The following is an 18,498-nucleotide window of genomic DNA, read 5'->3' on the forward strand; positions in this document are numbered from 1 at the left end:
GAGGTTTTTACAGAACAGAACGCATATCTTAATGTAAATTAGAATTTTACAAGTAACACAGACACAATAAATATATATTTAAATATGCTGTATTTACAACACTGGTTCAACTTCACAAAACTGTATGAGAACTAAGAAACTGCTTTTACAACACTAAAACACTTCAAAAACTACATATTTTAAAGCAAAAACATTTTTTCAAGCTGAGATTCTTTTGCACTTCCAGTCAACGTTGCTGGAAACACATTACAAGCCAGCACAACACAGCTAGATGCATAAATAAGCACAGAAACCAGATAATTATAAATATATATATTTGGTTAAGGAAAGTTCTTCGTGCACAATTCAACTGGAGCATTGAAAGATTGATGTGCAACCAAGAAACTAGATTCAGACCAACTAAATAAAAAGTAAACACTGCAAGCTGGAGTCCTTCAGACCATAACTCAAATCTTCATTTCTCACACTAAACAGAAGAAATGCAAGTCTGTTGTGAAACTTAAGAGAAGTTAGGGAATGTAAACATTTAACAGCAAATTTCTGACCTAACTTTAACTTGCATGTAGAAATATACTGCTAATTTAGAACTGCATTTAAAACAAACTGAATCAGCAGCAATCCTTCTCAAAATCCTGCGTCAACCACAATAAACCCCCCCCCCACCCGCAAAGTCCCCAGATCTTTCTAACAACATGAGTTAAAGCTTTTGAACTGTAAATGGTAATGCATCTGAATGTAAAAGAAAAAACAAAGAATCCTAAAATACACATGGATGTTTTGGAGCATGAGATGACCAGGACAGGCTAGATTTGTACATCGTGATGCACAAGTCTTCCCAGTAAAATATTTTTACTGGGGGGAAAAAAATACATTTTTCTTATGCGTCAAAATTGAAAGCTCCAACTTCTTTCAGTACATTTGGATTTTAATAAAATCTGATTAATGCTTAGAGATGCATCAATGGAGAAATTCTTGCAAGTCCTTCATTTTCTGTTGAGGTAAAAACTACAATCAGACTTAACAGGAAACTTGCAAACCTTTTCCTCACTTCTATGTCTTGTTGCTATAATCTCATTTGCCCAAACTTCTGCTTCACACCGAAGACATCAGCATCAGTTAAAAAACCCCACTAAATATCACATAGGGCATTGCTTTCATGTGACTCTATGCAGCTGTGATCTTGAATGCTTGGCAACTGCAGAGAAAACGTACCTGCACGTCAAAGTAAAAAAATAAAAAAAATAAAAAAAAAATAAAAAGTCCAATCTGTGAATGTTTACTAGTGTTTCACCCTTTCATCAAGGCATACAAACAGCTATCTTGTTATCTAAAACTCAAAATTATCTATCAATATACAGAAAAGAGTAAAAAATATTAGATAGCACAAACTAATTCTGTCTGTAACCCCATGTAGTGACCAGGAAAGTCCACAAGAGGGCTGAAAATCTCCAGAAACCCCATATGCATAAACAGAAATGAAGTAGTTTTGAACAATACGTAAAACTAAATCTAGGTTGGATGTTGTCCAATCATTTCAAACCTTTTCTGTACATCAAATGACACTAAAGCTGTAAATCTCAATCTATTTCCCTAGCAGATGCACACTGTTATGACCATATGTAAATAAAAAAAAACCAAGAAAGGGAAATAATATGGATTATAATGTGTTTAAACTATATGCAGTCTTCTCTCATGCATTAGAGTCAACAACAAAGGAAAGAAAAATCCAGGTACCTCAGAGTGTGATGGTATACACACCATGGTCTAAATGACAGATTATTTCAGCACTTTCACAACAAAAATATTCAAAATTATTTGGAGCTTATTGTGAATATAATATGATTGTTAAAAGTTAAAGTGCTTTTAACTGTTTTCACCGCCATCCTTCTGCTGTTGCAGTTCATATCCCTTCATTCTCTCAGAGCCAAGATGTAGCAGGGTTCAAAATCTACTTTAAAGCAAATAAATCTATAACCCATAACATAGATATTGAGCAGCAGCATATCATATCTCATCAACACCAAACAATTACATCATTCCCAATCGAGATTTCCCACCAATCCTTGCAGCAATGAGGTAAACAGAACACCGCAAAAGCAAAATCTTACGAAACATCTTTTTAGTTTCGTTTTCAGTGCAAATACCTTAGTATACTTAAAATTAGACTAAACTAACTTGGAAGTAACTTTTCAGCAAGATATAAAGAATTTTGAATTCATACGAGTTACAACATTTATTTCCCTTTGGGATTATTAAAGTATATTTTAATTTGAATAAGAGCCAAGTCAGCAATTCTTTAATATGGATGAAAACATACTAGTTCCACCAGCAGATTATTTCTCTCATCAATATTAAGAAATTATTAACTTAAAAGTCATATCTTGCTGAAAGATTACTTGTAAGTTAGTTTTGTTTTATTATATTTGCACTAGAAACTAAACTCAACATACTTGGTAAGATTTAGTATTTTTGCAAAGAGAGAACACGGCGAGCATGTATGACCCGCGTCAATGCGCTGGGTTTACATCCTGGTTCTGGTTCAGATTGTTGTTGAGGTTGTGGAGCGCTTGGTGGCGCTGGTGCCGGTGGAGGTGTATGGCGTTGGACTCGGGTGTGTCGGTGGGTTCAAACGAGCTGGCCACCAGCGGCATGAACTGGCGGAAGATGCTGACGCTGCCGTGCCAGAAGGTCCGCTGGGGGAGCCGTCCGGCCGCCGTCCAGGAGCGGTTCGTCGGGTCGTACGCCTCCACGACGTCCGACAGCTCGAACGTGTTGTCGTAACCGCCGGATACGAACAGCTTACCGCCCAGGACTGCCACGCTGCCTCCGACGTGGACCTGAAAAATTCAGGCATCTTTATTTTTGTGTACAGATGTGTTGGAAAGTTTCCTTTTCTTCAGTATTTCTACAACTTCTGCTGTGTTTGGACAATAAATCCATTGGAGACAAACTGCAGCACTGGGAGCATCAATTCCTGCTTGTTTTTATTGATCTTGTCCTGTTCTATGTGTCCAACCTGTTCACTGTACAACACTGGAGGTCACAGAAGACTATTATTAAAGCAGGGCAGCACACAAGCATCTGATGTGAAATACAAACCTGGTTCATGGGGCTAATTTTGTCCCACTCGTTCTTTTGTGGACTGTAAACATCAACCTCCGCCGAGTCATCCCTGCAAATAGACACAGGCTGTTACTGGCCAAATACCCGCTGCGTCATCTATATCAGAAGCTCTGATGACTATTAAATCCTTCTAGTTATTAATATTCAGCCATTCTGAACGAAAACACGTCACCACCCAAATTGCGTGGAAATATTAAGAGGGAATTTTGAGGTCTTTTTCTGTTAGAATGTCACATTCTTTAAACTTTGACAATAACTCAATCATTAGTATGGTCTAACTAACAAATTAGTACATTAAGGTAGTTTTCTTCATTTTTAAAACAATAAACATTCTGTTGCCTTAAAATGCACTAGCATACTGTGTTAACATCAATACAATGTAAGGATGATCTGTTGACAATTATGGAATTAAAAAAGCAAAAGGTTGAAGGATATTTTTTACAGAATTTGAAACAGGTGTTGCTAAAACTGCCACTTGTCAACAGATTTACAGGTAAAGTTTTTTTTGTGTTTTAAATGCTAAAAACATTTGTTGTACAGTTTTGACTTAATTGCTCTGACTGCATTGTTCTTTCAGTAAATGACATGTTTTAGTCTAAATACTATGGTTAATGATTAATCGACGACTAAATTAGTTGACAATTACTTCAATAATCGATTCATCACGATTAACGATTTTATTCATACTAGTGATGAGATGTTCAAAAAGCAAATTAGTTAAAGTTACAGAAGAGCAAGTTGCCATTTTATAATAATCTTTAAAAATACATAGAGCTGTTTATTTACACTTTTAAAAAAAACAAAACAAAAGCCATTTGTGAGTAAAATAATTCAACTAAAGGCTAGCCTGTCTAAATTGTTACCATAGTAACAAAATATACAGTAAGAGATCCCTCACCTAACAAAGTAAATGAGGCCATTGAGGGTCACAGTTTTGGGAGTGAAGGACCAGGGAGGCAGCTGTCCACAGTTGACCATGGTCCAGCGGTTGGTTTCGGCGTCGTAGCTCTGGACGGCCATGGTGTCCTCGCCGGTCAGAGAGCCTATAGCGTACAGGCGGCCGTTGCACGCTGTCGTGGAGCAGTTGTCCATGGGGTGCAGCATGCCTGGCAAGGCCTCCCAGCAGTCCAGAGCCTGGTCGTAGCGCTCGGTGCTGTCCGACGCAACCACGTACAGCTGGCCTTTCAGCACGCACGAGCTGTGGTACTCGCGGGCCTTCAGCATGGGCGACACCTCCGTCCACTCGTTCACACTGGACTTGTAGCGCCACACGCCGTCGTACAGGCGGGAGCCGTCAGAACCTCCTGGAGAAACACGGAGAAGCAGCTTTCAGCTTCCATGCACCACAAATCTGGGACAAACTTCCAGAAAACTGCAAAAATGCTGAAACACCGACTTCCTTTAAATCAAGGCTAAAAAGCAACTTGTAAGTAAACGGAACATCGATCGACATATTTAACAGACCAAATATCCAAAGTAAAACACAATTACCAAAAACAATAAACCATAAATATAATGGATTATGATGTATCTGAATGAAAACAAAATTGCTCTTCAAATATATTAATCATCAGAATGGAAATTATTGACCTTATTTTAATTGATCATGCAACTAATTGCTTAATGCAGGCTTAGTGTAAATTACGTTTAAACTAAATTGTGCTATGCAAATAAACTCTACAAGAATATGAGCTTAATAATGATTTATTTAAATAAATAGTGCAATAAAAATTATATTAATAGTGTTGGGAACTCAGAGAATAAATAACATCCAGACATTAAGAACCTTCAGTTTGCAGACAACTGTCTACATGTATGTGGTCTTCAACAAGCGTAATACCATAAACTTAGAGACATTGCAAAGAACAAACTAAAACGAACCAAATGTAAATTCATAATCTCTCCATGAACAAATGAGACGGCAGACATCTGTTCAACATCCCACTCTCCCACATTTCACAAGTCTAAACATAGACTCCACTAACTTAATGCAGCAAAGCCACAATAGCCAGCTGCTACTAAAACTGTTCTACAGATGGACTTTATTGTGTTTCTCTACAAAGGCAATAAATTCTCCCAACTTTCTTTCAAAATGTGCTTTTAATTATAGATGGCCTAAGTGAAGACATAATAATATACAGATGCAGATTTTAAATTAGTTAGTTTGTAAATCACTTGTCTGGTCCGCCTCTGTACAGTTCAAATCATTTTTGCTACTAAAAGACTTTTTTTCACAGCGTCTTCTTTTCCGTTAGGATTTACTAAAATTATTCTTACCTCCTTAATGCCAGAATAATAAGGTGGATTTTCTTCACATTCAGAAGAAAATCCACCTTTCCTTAATATGCCACAGTAACTGCAGGTTGTGTACTATACATTAAGTCCTTCCATAGATGTATCTTTAATCTTTTTTCCATACTGTTCTCAACATTAAAAACATTTTCAACCAGTTCAGTAGCAGCTATTTATTATTGCCACCTTCAAAAATCTCAGTTTTATTCTGAAAAAGCCATTTTAACCAGTTCAGATGACAGAGGCGTTAGTTACATTTATGTGCTGTATTTAAGTGACTGATGTGGCGAGGTTGAATAGATTCAGTAAGTGTAAATCTGTGTCTATAAAACAGACAAAAAATGTGTTGGAAAAGTAGAATGTGACTGAAAATCAGTCAAATAATTTGGAAATGTAATGGCTTTAAATAGTAATATCAGTACTTGGTAATGGCAAATAACTGCAATCAGAATAATCATATTCAGTCAGCTAAATCTTATTATTTCTGGTTCCCTGCAGCAGATGGTAGGTGTATACCCAAGAAGATCTGAAACTGAATAAAAAGAGCCTGAAGAAAATAAATTTTTATTTAAAAAATTGGTTTGCTTTTCACTCTGATTCTACAAAATCCACATTAAATTAAATCTGGGAAATAATTTGTAATTGTTTTAGCTCACAAAAACAGAAGAGTGTTAAATTTTGAGCACCACTGTACATCAATAAGAGAGAACCAAATGTAACACAACTGGGCATGTCAATGTTGTGCAATCATGTGTTGCTGTTATTTCTATAAATGGTGTCATTAGCTAATGCTGCTAAATCAGTGCACCATCATAAGTCCTCTTCAGGAGCCAGGAGATCAGAGTAGAATATCTGACACCACATCTCGAACATCCACAGTTAACTTCTCTGTCGTATCAGACATGAGACATAGAGAACACCATTCCAGTGCTAATAACAACGATGACAAGGATAGCACAACTGTCCTGGTAGCATCTGCATTGCCTCATTTGCCCTCCTCAGGCACAGAGAATATTAAAAGAGGATGTAGATTGTTTATATTCTTTCTCTAGAGGCCTTTTGAAAAAATGAAGGAGCAGAAATAGAAACCACCTGATAGTCTGGTTCAGTTGGGGACCAAAATTGCAATTTCAGTTGGAGCAATTTGCTTTCACACAAAGAAGCAAAACTTTTGAAAAACTTGTTCCCCCTCTTCTCTTGTGGTGGCACTGCACCAGAAATCACTAAAAGAAAAGACACAAAAACCTCTAAGGAAGACAATGAACGCAACTTCCTTCTTCACCAAATATAAACAAAAATGGAGAGGAGTCAGATTTTAGTGGTTGTAGGATTCTCTTTTGTCTTTGGTAAAAGATCACGATCTATTTCTCCCATTAATGCTTTTGGTTGTTTTTGCCCAGAATGCCCTGCACTATTCCGCTTCCTGTTTTTGGAGCAGTCTCTGGTCCGCTCTGCATTTACATTTGTATTCCAACCACACTGAAGTTCATTCCAACCAAACTGAGACCTAGGTTTTAAGGCAAACCAGAATTTGTGTTTTTGCGTCAAACAATCTCTGGAAACAAACTTGAGTTTGACTGAAGCACAGTAACCATGGCTGGTGTGAATCCACACCAAAATACATGAATCTATCAAATATCAAATGTGGGATATTGGATTCAACTGAGAACTGAAATATCTGCTTAATTTACCCAAGGATTTAAAAAATTAGGCTTTAGCATAACACAACCAGAGCTAGGTTTCTTACCTGTGACATACATATCATTTCCAAGGGCTGCTATGCTGTAACCTCCTCCAAGGTGGTCGGGGAATTCGGCCAGGTAGCGCCACTGTCCGGTCTGAGGGTTGTAACAGTCCACAGTGACCAGTTCGTCGCAGTCCTGGTCGCAGCCTCCGACCACCACCAGGATTTCCGCCAATCCCGTAGAGGGCCGAGGCCGCATGCGGTGGCACGGCCTGTCGTGACGATCATATTCACAGGACTGGAAGCTGCGGGCTTCGTTCACCATGCGGAGGCAGGTGGGTGACAGGTAGACAAGCGGGTCACTCTCCACATGGGCCAGGAGGAAGAACCGCCTGACGAACGGGAGGCGGACCTGCTGGAGGAGTTCAGGCCAGTAGTGCAGCCGTCGCTGCAGATCAGCCTTTACCCACCGCACTGCGATTTGGTAGACCGTCTCCTCCTTATCCACGCAAAGCTCGTCGTCGGACACGAACTCTAGTAGGCGCTTCCATGGCAACCGCTCAAAGTCTGTCCCTTTCGCCAGCTCCATTATGTTTTTGAGGACGAAGCGGCGCGCACTAGTCGCCAACTCCCTGCAAGCGTAAGCCTCTGCAAAGTCTTGTATCTCTAAGCAGTTGGAGACATCCAGACGCTGCTCCAGAAACGCACAGCAGGCCTCTTTGACCGAGGGGAACTGGAACAAATCAGCCGTCTTCAGCAGGAGGTCCACGTTGTCCTGAGTGACCGTGACCCGACCCGTGTAGCAGAAGTCCACCAGTAAGCCTAGAAGCTCGGCTGACACCTCGTGTAGAACCACTCTGTCCATTACGCTCTCCCTCAACGTTCCGGTGAACATGGCACGGAAGTAGGTGCTGGCAGCAGCCAACACCGTGCGGTGGCAGTGGAACTCCCGCCCCTCGGCACATAAAGTCACGTCGAAAAACTTCCGCTCAGCTCGTAGCTCATGGATTCCTCTCAGGAGGTTGAAGGCGTGCGAAGAGTCAAAAAAAGGTAAGGTGGACGGCTGCGTCTGGAGAACTGGTTTCTCCATCTTTCCTCTCACTGTGTCTCACTGGTGGTCGAGTTCAGAATGAGGATTTCATCTGGAATAGACATCAAAAATATTTGTTAAGCATCAGCTGAGCTTATCAGTAATCCTGCTACAAATTCCTACCTCATTATTAGTGAAGTTCCAGAATGTTTCCTTATCTAACAATTAAACCATAAAAACAAGATTCCAAACAAAATTACAAGACCAAAAAGGATTTTAACAGTTGCTTTCAAATTACAACAAAAAGTTTTAAACTGCAGATCAAATCAAAGATGAGTGGTGGATGAAAGGCTTTTATTTTTACAGACTTGGTTTACATACACTTGTCACTAGTAAAAGTATTAAATGTGCTTTTAATGAAGCATTTTGCTTGATGTTTTATTTTTAGTGAGGAATGATTACAGGTCTAGAGGTCAGGAAAGCGGCAGCTAACATTTCTATAGGCCCCTCACATCCTAGACACAATTAACACCTTACCATCAGAGTACTCAGCTACTCTACTGTGAAACAGAATAAGTTTATTTGCACTTTCCAACCTGCATGTTTTTTTAAGCTACATTTTAAAATACAATCTTATCTTTCAAGGACAGATATTTAAATCCCAGTTAGTGCTTTAGCATTAGCAATAGCAATTTACTTTTGGTGTTTAGAGTTAGCAGAAGTAATGTTCATGATTAATATTTTAGGGTTAGCGAAACCTTGCCCACCACTGCACCCCTTCATTATTATAAAAGCCAAAAATTAAAAGTGATGAAAGTCACTTTTAACATTAACGGAAGGATCATTATTGCAGTCATTGTAGTATTTCTTCATAGATTGTGTCAAACATTTCTCATCAAATGATATTACATTTAAAATTATTCATTAAGAAATGTATGAATTTTTACAAAGAGAAAAAAAAAGATTTTTACAAAGAAAAAAATGACTTTGGAAAAGAATTTTAAATTGTCTTGATGTAATGGCAAAAAAAAGATAAAGTATGAAAGCCATAGAGGCAGTAGCAATAGTTAAAAGCTTTTTCAGTTTGTTCTCCTACCTGATAAGCCCCTCCAGGCTGATTACACAAGTGAAAAAGTAAAACAGTCAAGAGAACACAACAGTGAAGCTCAGTCCGACTCTGACGAATGCAACCAGCTCCTTCGACGTGTTTAAGAAAGAGCTCGCTTGTGGTCCGCAGCTATAAATACGCCCACAGTATCCATTTCCAGACGGGAGTGGGGGTTGGATTTTAGGGAGAACACCTAACAGGCAAGGGAACTGACGCTAACAGTCAGACACCCCCCACCACAACCTCCGGTATGTCTCTGTGGTCACTCAGAGTGAGTAAGGAGTCTTCATGGGAATTGCCAGCAGAGCCTTGGCCTCCTCACCACCTGTAGGGTTGCTTCCTGTTTGAATTTCCACCAATCTCTTGGCAAAACATACATCTGCTCTGAACTTACAAGTAAGGCAACACGATCACCTTCTTCGGTTTTATATGAAAACAAAACCTACAACCAGGTTCTTCTAGGAATAACAGTATCACTCCAGAATTCATTTGACAACCATGACATTCAATCTATCAGCCTTATGAGAAACACATTTTATTTTGACATTCACATTTCAAATCACTTAGACAACAAAACCACTGATGACAACCTTCTCTGAGAGTCATCTTAGGAGAAGATAACTTCTTAAAATACACAAGTGTCTGCTTACAGAGATTTGTATGAAGGTTGTTGTAAAGCCCACTGTCCTCTGGCTGAAAGACAGTACACATTCCACACCAGGGTTCAACAATGCACCAGTCCAAAGATCTGTGCAAGGGATCATTCTTCTCTCCTGAGGGCAAACAGAGCCCCATAACCCAGAGAAGAGGTCAAAATAAATGGAAAAACCCAAATATTAATATTCTTCAAAAGGATAAAAGGTAATATCTACTCAGAGGACAATGTTATGAAGGCTTCTACCAAAAACTAGGAAGATAAAGAACATCACCCCAGTTTCAAAGACCTTACACTGGCTCCCTGTAGCTCAGAGAATAGACTTTAAAACATTTATTCTAGTTTATAAATCACTGAATGGCTTAGCACCAAAATACATTAAAGATCTGCTGCTGTTGTATCAACCTTCCAGACCACTCAGGTTTTCTGGTTCTGGTCCATTTTGAATCCCCAGAACCAGAACCAAACATGTAAACATGTCAGTTTTTATGCTCCAGTGATCTGGAACAAACATCCAGAAAACTGCAAAACATCCAAAACACTGAATTCCTTTAAATCAAGGTTAACGGTTTATAAAGTTATCTTTGATTCATAATAACTGGAACATTGATCAATATATATTTGGTTGATGATCTAACAAAATGTAATTTTTTGCTGTTTCACAATTAGTTGGTAAATTATATTTTTATAATGTAAAGAACTTTGAATTGCCTTGTAGCTGACATGTGCCATACAAATAAACTTGACTGACAATTTCTCCAGGAACAACTTAAAAGCATCACCAATTACAATCTGAATGTGGTAAAATTACTATTTTACTTCTGTCAGGGTCTGATGTTGTACACCATTAAGTACAGAACACATCTAAATCAGCTCTGAAACTTGGACACAAAACAATCCCATCAATCCCTGCCACATCACCCTTTCTAGAAAATTTAAATAAGAAGCACAATGCTTCCTAGAACTTTGTGTCCTTCAGGAGTCTGATTCATCTGAGAGGTGGGAGGGTGTGTGGAGTGTTTAGATGGAAGCTGCTGTGTGGATGTGTACACAGTAAATCAAAAACAGACTCAGTGTATGTGAAGGTTTATGCACCATGTCTTCCCCCTGCTGGCATAACTTTGCAACCACAACCAAATATATTTTACCGTCTGGTCCAGAAATATTTGGAAGAGACAATTTTTTCCCCCAATGTAGGTAACTATTTTGTTAGTTTTGTTTTAATTATGTGAAATACTGACAAAGAAGTGATGTGACCATTCTTCTTTTATCCACAGTTTCCTCTTGAAGTGATGTACTTATTTTCTCCCTTCACTCCACAAAATTGTTATTTTATTTTTATTTATTTTTTAAGCAGTGAAGAGGCACAATAGCAAAACCTGAAACTATTGATGCACCTGTTACACAACAGGTTATTGTTAGGAAACCAAAGAGCAAGTGAGTTAGTAGATGCCACCCACATTGCTTAGCTGGCAATGTGGGTGGCATTGCCAGCTAAGCAATGCCACCCATTGCTTAGCTGGGTGGCATTTATACAGTTCAATATCACAACTGTATAAAATTACATGGATGCAATATTTGGCTGGATACATTTCTGCAAGCTAATTTAATTGCCCAGAAGGATGGACAAGCCGCTCACCATATGCCGATTTTTAGAGGCTGAGATGCTGAAGCTGACAGAAAATTGTGAAATTGCAACGAACCAATTGTAAAAAAAAAAAAGAAAAAAAAAAAAGAAGAAGAATCAGGACAATGTAGGATAATTGGTATAATCATCAGAATATTCATTAATGATGTCACTATAACATGTTTCCTATTCAGGTCCAGCCCTAATATTAACATGAAATTTTCATAACTACTATTTAGAACTCGAACTAAAAGAGTACATTGTTTTCACCAATTCTTTTATTTTGGACTTGGACACTCCTGACCTAAAAAGAAAATGGTGCAAACATCTTCCTTAGGAAGTGTTCAGATTCTACTTCAACTCTACCCCCAACCTCCCTCCTGTCTGGAAAAAAGGAGCTCCAAAGCAATCAACTCATTCTGCATCACTGCTTCTTGATTCAGGATTGTGAGAGTGAAGACAGCTGCTGAGCCCAACGTAACCATCCAAGTGGAGACACATGAACATACAGCCCTCCTCAGCTGAGCCTCTCCTGCCCTTAAAAAGGCAATCCAACACACTCAACTCATTCCCATCTCTCATCTGTGGAAGGCCAACACAAACCTAACAGATGTAACAGTAAGATAAGATGACAGCAGGCCAGATGTGTTCTTGATATTTTGTCGCAGTCATGATTACCCATCTAAATGGAGTGGTTTTATTTGAACCAATTTATGTTACGCAGTCATGTAATGGATCCCTTGATAATATGTTTTTTCTAGTTATTTAATTCTGGGACTTTTCAATTGCTTTGAAGAGTTTTATGGAATCTTCTTAATGGTTACAAAAAGACAAAAGCTACAAGGATGCATTAAAAGTATGCTACTTATAACCAGAAAAATCAACATTTCTATTGACATATCAAATCGCATTGCCCGATGCTTCATTATATAGCTGCAGAAACGCTACAAATCTTTCAGTGGGATCCACTTAAATAGAGTTGCACAATATATCAAGTCACAATAATAACCCGAATTAGGAGTGGCAAAAGCAAATGAGATGGATTAGCTGACGGTGTTATCTAAAACATGTTTCCGAGGAATATCATCTCCACTGCCCGGGTATTGAGCTGTTAGCATGATATGTCAGTCATGAAACTTTCATGGAGAAACAGTGTCTGTAGTCAGAGGCCTCTGCAGATTTGTTGCAAGACTGACTGCTACTGGAGATTCTTACTGCCCACAGAATCACCTTCCACAATAACTCTTACTTGGAAGATGTGAGTTGTGACAATGTTTGATTTCCGTTTGTGAATTTTTCGGTTAAGATTATTTTTACCAACCACCGGCACTGAAAGAATACTGAAAAATATCAGTTTGCACCAATAATAAGAGGAGGAATCAGAAGGAACCAAATAAGTCTAATATTCAGCATGCATTGGTGTGAGCAATGGACAGAGCAATAAGCCATGTGCAGTCTGGGACAATATTTAAATGTGATCTGATTAAACTGCACCGTGTACAGCTCCGAGTTAGGAACTCTCTGCAGATGTGTCAAGAAAAGCTAACAAACAAAATAAGTTACACGAAAGCTAAACGTGTGGCACTCTACTTTAATCTGTTGATTCTTATTTTATCAGAGTTGTGTTATTATTAATACGCATACATGTAAAGCTGTTTATCAACCAAGTAAAATCCCGCACTTCACCAGTTCAACACCAACAGGCAGCAGAAAAGTATTTTAGCTAAATTACGCGGACCTTTAGGTAAGACTCAACGTTCAAGCTAAAATCAGACAGTCCGCCGAATAACAAAACGGGGCAGTCATGTTGTTGGGTAACTCACCAAAGTGCGCACTCGTCGGGGAATGAAGATTTTAGAGAGCAAATATAAGAGCTGATATTCCAAATCGAGCCTAAATTAAAGTTTGACGCCGCAGAAGTGCTCGGCCTCGTCAGCGCCATGACAGCCGTGCTGGAGAAAGTGGTGCCTTCAGGTACGGTTGTAAATGTTAAGATTAAACTGAAGCAAAGCAGTATTATAACACTTTAGTCGTTAAAATCATATTATTTATGAACCAGAATTACCTACTTCATGCTAAAAATACCGGTTTGTAAATCTAATTGTATTTATTTATTTATTTTTTACATTTTCTGCTTCTGATATTTAGCGTAACTGAAAACCATACTTTATGGTTCGTCTTTACATTTAGATTTTACTTGATGTTTTTGGCTTCCCACCATGTAATACAGGGGTCCCCAAACTTTTTCCTGCGAGGGCCACATAGCTGTTCCTTTCTCTGGTCGGGGGCCGGTCTTAGTTTTTGCAGAAAGAAACCTTAGAAAATTCTTGTCGAGCGGGGGTGGGGGGGTGGAGGGGGCGACGGGCGACGACACATTCGCGCTTTTAGATAGATTTTTACCCAGAATGCAAATGGAAAAAACCGTGAGTGAAACGGTGACTGTGACTGACGAGTATATATTCCATTGAGGGAAAGTAAGTTTCACATTTGCTCAAAAGCCCCCTGGTGGTTGAAGAAAAATCCACATATAAACCGGAAAATACAATATACGAAAAAAAAACACTGAATGCTCTCTGGTATGAGCAGGCGGGCCGGATCCGGCATTGTTCAGGGGGCCGGACCAAATGACGTGGCGGGCCGGATCCGGCCCGCGGGCCGTAGTTTGGGGACCCCCGATGTAATAGAATTTAAGGCAGCTATTAAAATGAAAGTGCGTAAATAGAAACAAGGTTAGAGCATTTATTTATTTTTTGAAAAAATAAATCTAAACTTTCAGAATGAGTGCAAACGCATCTCAAACCTGGATCATTGCATAAAAAGGCCTGTCTGTATTACATGCACTGTGATGTTTTGTCTGCCCCTTTGCTCTTTCGATTTTGCAACTGCCATTTGCCTTTTGTTAGCACTCCCATCATGTAAAAGTCCCAGTTTGAATGATTTAATTGTAAGCACAGTCAGAAATATTTCCAGTCAAACCTTTTAACGATGTCGGTATGCAAAAAATGTTATTGGATGCTGTAAATAAAATATAGTTTCTAATTCTTCTGACTCTTTTCCTAAACAACTTCATCACTACACTAGAATTTTAGAACCTAATGCATATTAAGGTATTTTGGTGTTTGAACGTCTATATAGGCAGTTATAAGCATTTCTAGAACTGTGGGCAGTTGTGATCCCAAAACCCTGCAAATACCTGCAGTCCACTTCCTTATAGTAATAAAAGATAAAAACAAATAAACATATATTGTACAGCAACGGGTGATTCTGTATTTTTCAGAGTGATAAAAGCTATTATTCTTCTGAACTACAACACCTTTAGTCACTTCAAATGAGAATCTCATAATCTGAAGGACCTTGGCAAGGAGAGTTCATGATGTAGAGGAATACAGTCAAAAGTTGATGCACTAAGACATTCTGTCAGGGAGCTTAATGTACAATGTGATATGTGCACAGCAGAGACAATGAGGTGAGCAATGACAGTGACTGTAATAGTTGGAAACAGGACAAGTGAAGAGCTAGTGAATGGACTCCAGGGCGAAGTGAAACTGAGAACACAAGAGTTGTCAAAGAGGCAAAAAGTGCAAACCAGGTCTGAGGTCTCAATAAAACAGTTCACCCCTTCTCTTCTGCTGTATAACAGATTATCAGTGCCCTGGTGATTTGAAATAATGAGAATTCAAAGGAGTTCTAACATGCATTACTGATTTCTATTGACTGTGGACTTTTCATTACAGCTTTAGCCGACTTGTAGTCAAATACTCATAAATCTCTTTCCTATTGGATTCATTCTTCTAGGAATTTGGTGAAATTCAACTAAAAATGACATTGTGGTTTAATTAGTTTTGCTGTAAATTATATTTCGACTTTAAACCACCGTTTAAGCGGTCTTTGGAATAGCGCTGTGTTTCCAAATACACTCGCTGCATCCGTGAGACAAGCTCATATTTCAAACTGAGGGCTTGAAATGAGAAAAGTCCCACAAGTCTTCCATCATTCTACACAGAGTTGTAATTAAAACTATACACCTAAACCCAGGCATCATCAACGCTGCACTCCTCTCACCGCCTGTACACTTAAAAATTGTTTTTGTTCAAAATTGCATCATGGAAGAAACAATAAGCATTCTGTTTCAGTTCATGCCGTCTAAATGCATAATGGTCAGCCTAAGCAAACACGACTAAAAAGATTTGAAGTGATAAGCAACATAGTGTGATACCTTTGGAAATGTTTAAGTCTTCTTCATGATATCAGAAAGGTTATTTTAGGTTTTGCAGATCTGGTAATAATCAGGCGCGACATTAAACTCAGCTTTCAAAAACCTTATTGGTTTGCAGTACTTTTTTCACAAGGGTGGGGTGGGATATCTTCATTTTTCACTTAAAAAATGAAATATTTAGCAATTATATTTTCTCAAAATTATATTTTCTCATATTTACTTTTCATGATAATCTAAAATGTTTAGCAAAGAAAGAGACATCTGTAAATACTGTCTCACATTATTCTGTATGCCTGTTCCACCTAGATGGGGACAAAGAGTGAAACATCTTTTGCTGCGCAATTAGGAGGTGACCTGCCGTTGAACCGATCCTTGTCCTTACTGCTTCCCTCAGGTGGTGAAAGCGGGAGAACTGCCCAAGGAGCGACGGGGTGAGAGTTCTGCTAAATTAGGTGCTTAGAGAGTTTTCCAAGAAATCATTTTGGCATTTAACAGCACTTCACTCAGAGTCAGAGATTAAATTTGTCTGTGACATTTGGTTATTTTCCTCACAGGGAAAATAAATGTCTTCAAAGCTTACACAGCTAGGGTGTCTCACAATAGAGAATAAAACCCTACTTATTAACCTCTAAAGCTATGTGATCAACATGTTTTATTTGCAAATGTAGCTCAGTAAGGTATAGAGTAATGTTTCCTCTGGGAAATATCTCTGCATTCTGTGGAATATTTTACAGCGTGTAATTATGTGCAGATTGAGAGATGTAGCACAGAAAGGAGTTCAGTGATTTCTCTCTGGCGATAGATGCAGATTTCTACCACACTTTCCAGACACAAATAGTGGGAAATCTTTGAAAAACAGGTGACTGTCACCCTGAGATGTGACCATTCTTATGCATGACTTTTTACTGTTCGTGCATCCTAATGAGAGGTGAAAACGAGGCTTATTAAAAACGAGCAGAAAATGTTTTTAACGTGTCCGACCACTAGATGGAAACATTTTATAACTTGTCGTACATCTGCCGTCTTTTTCTTTTCTTGAAAAACAGCAAAGCACATGTTGCTTTATTTTAGCCCAGGTTTAAATGCAGCCGATAAACCTCGGCGGCACACTGGGATTTAAAATACAGTTTTTATGTGCTCTGGAAGTTGAGTAGAGCATATTTGTGTAGGAAATAGTCTGTTTTAAATGTATTTCATCTTGATGCAAAAAATGCCACTCAATCCTGTCAAACTCATGTTATGTGTTGATTTTCTATTTTACTAAAATACAGTTAACACCTTCAAATATATTTCTAGAAAAAAAAATACATTACTTCAAGTAATGCAGAATGCATTAAATAGCAATTGTAGTGCAGTTAGTTGATGGTAATTTAAAAATTCCAGTCCACATCAATGGCGCTCTACACTAGAAGAGTCTGATATACACATACAGTTAGTCTAAAATGGGTATAATCCCCATGTTAAAATGTCTGGATTTAAAAAAGGTAAAAAAGTAAACGATTAAATTTTTAAAATAAGTTTGTTGGGGTTGGAGATAAGATTGAGATGGAAATAATTCAACTTCTGTATTGCTGAAACAGCCTTTCTATTAATTATGTCCCCTACAAAAACTACATTTTCTCTCTAATTTTTAAAATCAAGATTTATCATAAAATTTTGCAAATTTTGTTTGTTTTTTTTCTTCTGTGGGATGAAAAATTATGTTGAATTAAAAGAAAATACATTGATTCCAACCTAATGACAAGAAAACCAGATGTAAAAGTATTGCTGGCACTTTTAGTATCATTCTTGGTATAAATTCAATGCAAATACTGCAGGAAAAAAGAAAATCTCTTAAAAATCTGCATTTGTATTTGTGCAAAATGTTGTTGACTGTGTGTCCTATGACTTTATGTTTTATTATGTAAAGCACTGTGAAATGCTTTGTTGCTGAAAGGTGCTAAACAAATAAAATTTGATCTGACTTGATATTTAAAACATTAGCTGGTTCTTTTGACTTTTTAGCAGAAGTTATGAAGATCCATTGTCAATGGTCCAAAGAGTCACTTGTGGCCCCAAAGCCACAGTTTGCAGACCAGTGGGCTAACGTCTCCTTCTTTGCTTAGTAGCATTTTGCCCCATGTCTGTACACAAGTGGATAATGAATCTTATCAGCTTTTGTAGAGGGGTTGATATGCACATTTCACATCAAAACATGTTTACCTCTTGGACACAGGACCCATCTTCTTCTTGAGCATTATGAAGGCTGGACATTCCTGAGTTGCTTATATTTGCTTATAATAGCTTGAACAGATGAATGTGGCATCTTCACGTATCTGGAAATAATATTTAACAATGAACCAGATTTGTGGAGGTTCACAGTTCACTTCCTGACATCTTCACTGATTCTTTATGATCTTTCCGAAGCAGGTATTTTAAAATATGTCCACAGATGCGCCTCTATTTATCTTAGGTCAACTCAAATGTTGTACACTAAGCCACAACAAACAAAGCTCTGACATCATCATCATCATCTGAGTTTTTCCAAATTGTGTTAAAGGCATAGTAGTATGTAAGCTTCTGTGTTTGAGGAATGCAATTTAAAATTCTTCCCCCAAAATCTTTGCTCTCATTATTCCAGCAATTAGCAAACTGAAATATTTTCTAATCCATAAAGCTAAACTTAAAAGGCAGTAAAAAACCCCGCAAAGGATATGTGTCTTTTTATGCAGTGTCTGTAAATATCTACTTTCAACTAAAACTTTGACTCATAAAGTGCTTCAC

The 18,498-nt window shown here is 38.2% G+C and overlaps 1 protein-coding gene across 2 annotated transcripts; it reads right to left on the bottom strand.

Annotated features, from left to right (window-relative positions):
• Positions 1 to 1,262: 1,262 nt before the first annotated feature.
• On the bottom strand, positions 1,263 to 13,496 carry LOC106936017 (kelch-like protein 21). Of its 2 annotated transcripts, none has more exons than XM_015016787.1 (5): positions 13,343 to 13,496; positions 7,163 to 8,241; positions 4,022 to 4,427; positions 3,100 to 3,172; positions 1,263 to 2,837 (listed from the first exon to the last, which is right to left on the bottom strand). In XM_015016787.1, the coding sequence occupies exons 2-5, from the start codon at positions 8,187 to 8,189 to the stop codon at positions 2,508 to 2,510; spliced, it is 1,836 nt and encodes a 611-aa protein (XP_014872273.1). In that variant the 5' UTR covers positions 8,190 to 8,241; positions 13,343 to 13,496; the 3' UTR covers positions 1,263 to 2,507. The 2 variants fall into 2 exon arrangements, with proteins under 2 accessions (XP_014872273.1, XP_014872274.1); XM_015016788.1 differs by lacking the exon at positions 13,343 to 13,496 and adding an exon at positions 9,226 to 9,583.
• Positions 13,497 to 18,498: the final 5,002 nt, after the last annotated feature.

This window comes from Poecilia latipinna, unplaced genomic scaffold (assembly GCF_001443285.1).
Source record: "Poecilia latipinna isolate Pla-1442-1.1 unplaced genomic scaffold, P_latipinna-1.0 Scaffold2062, whole genome shotgun sequence".
NCBI lineage: Eukaryota > Metazoa > Chordata > Actinopteri > Cyprinodontiformes > Poeciliidae > Poecilia > Poecilia latipinna.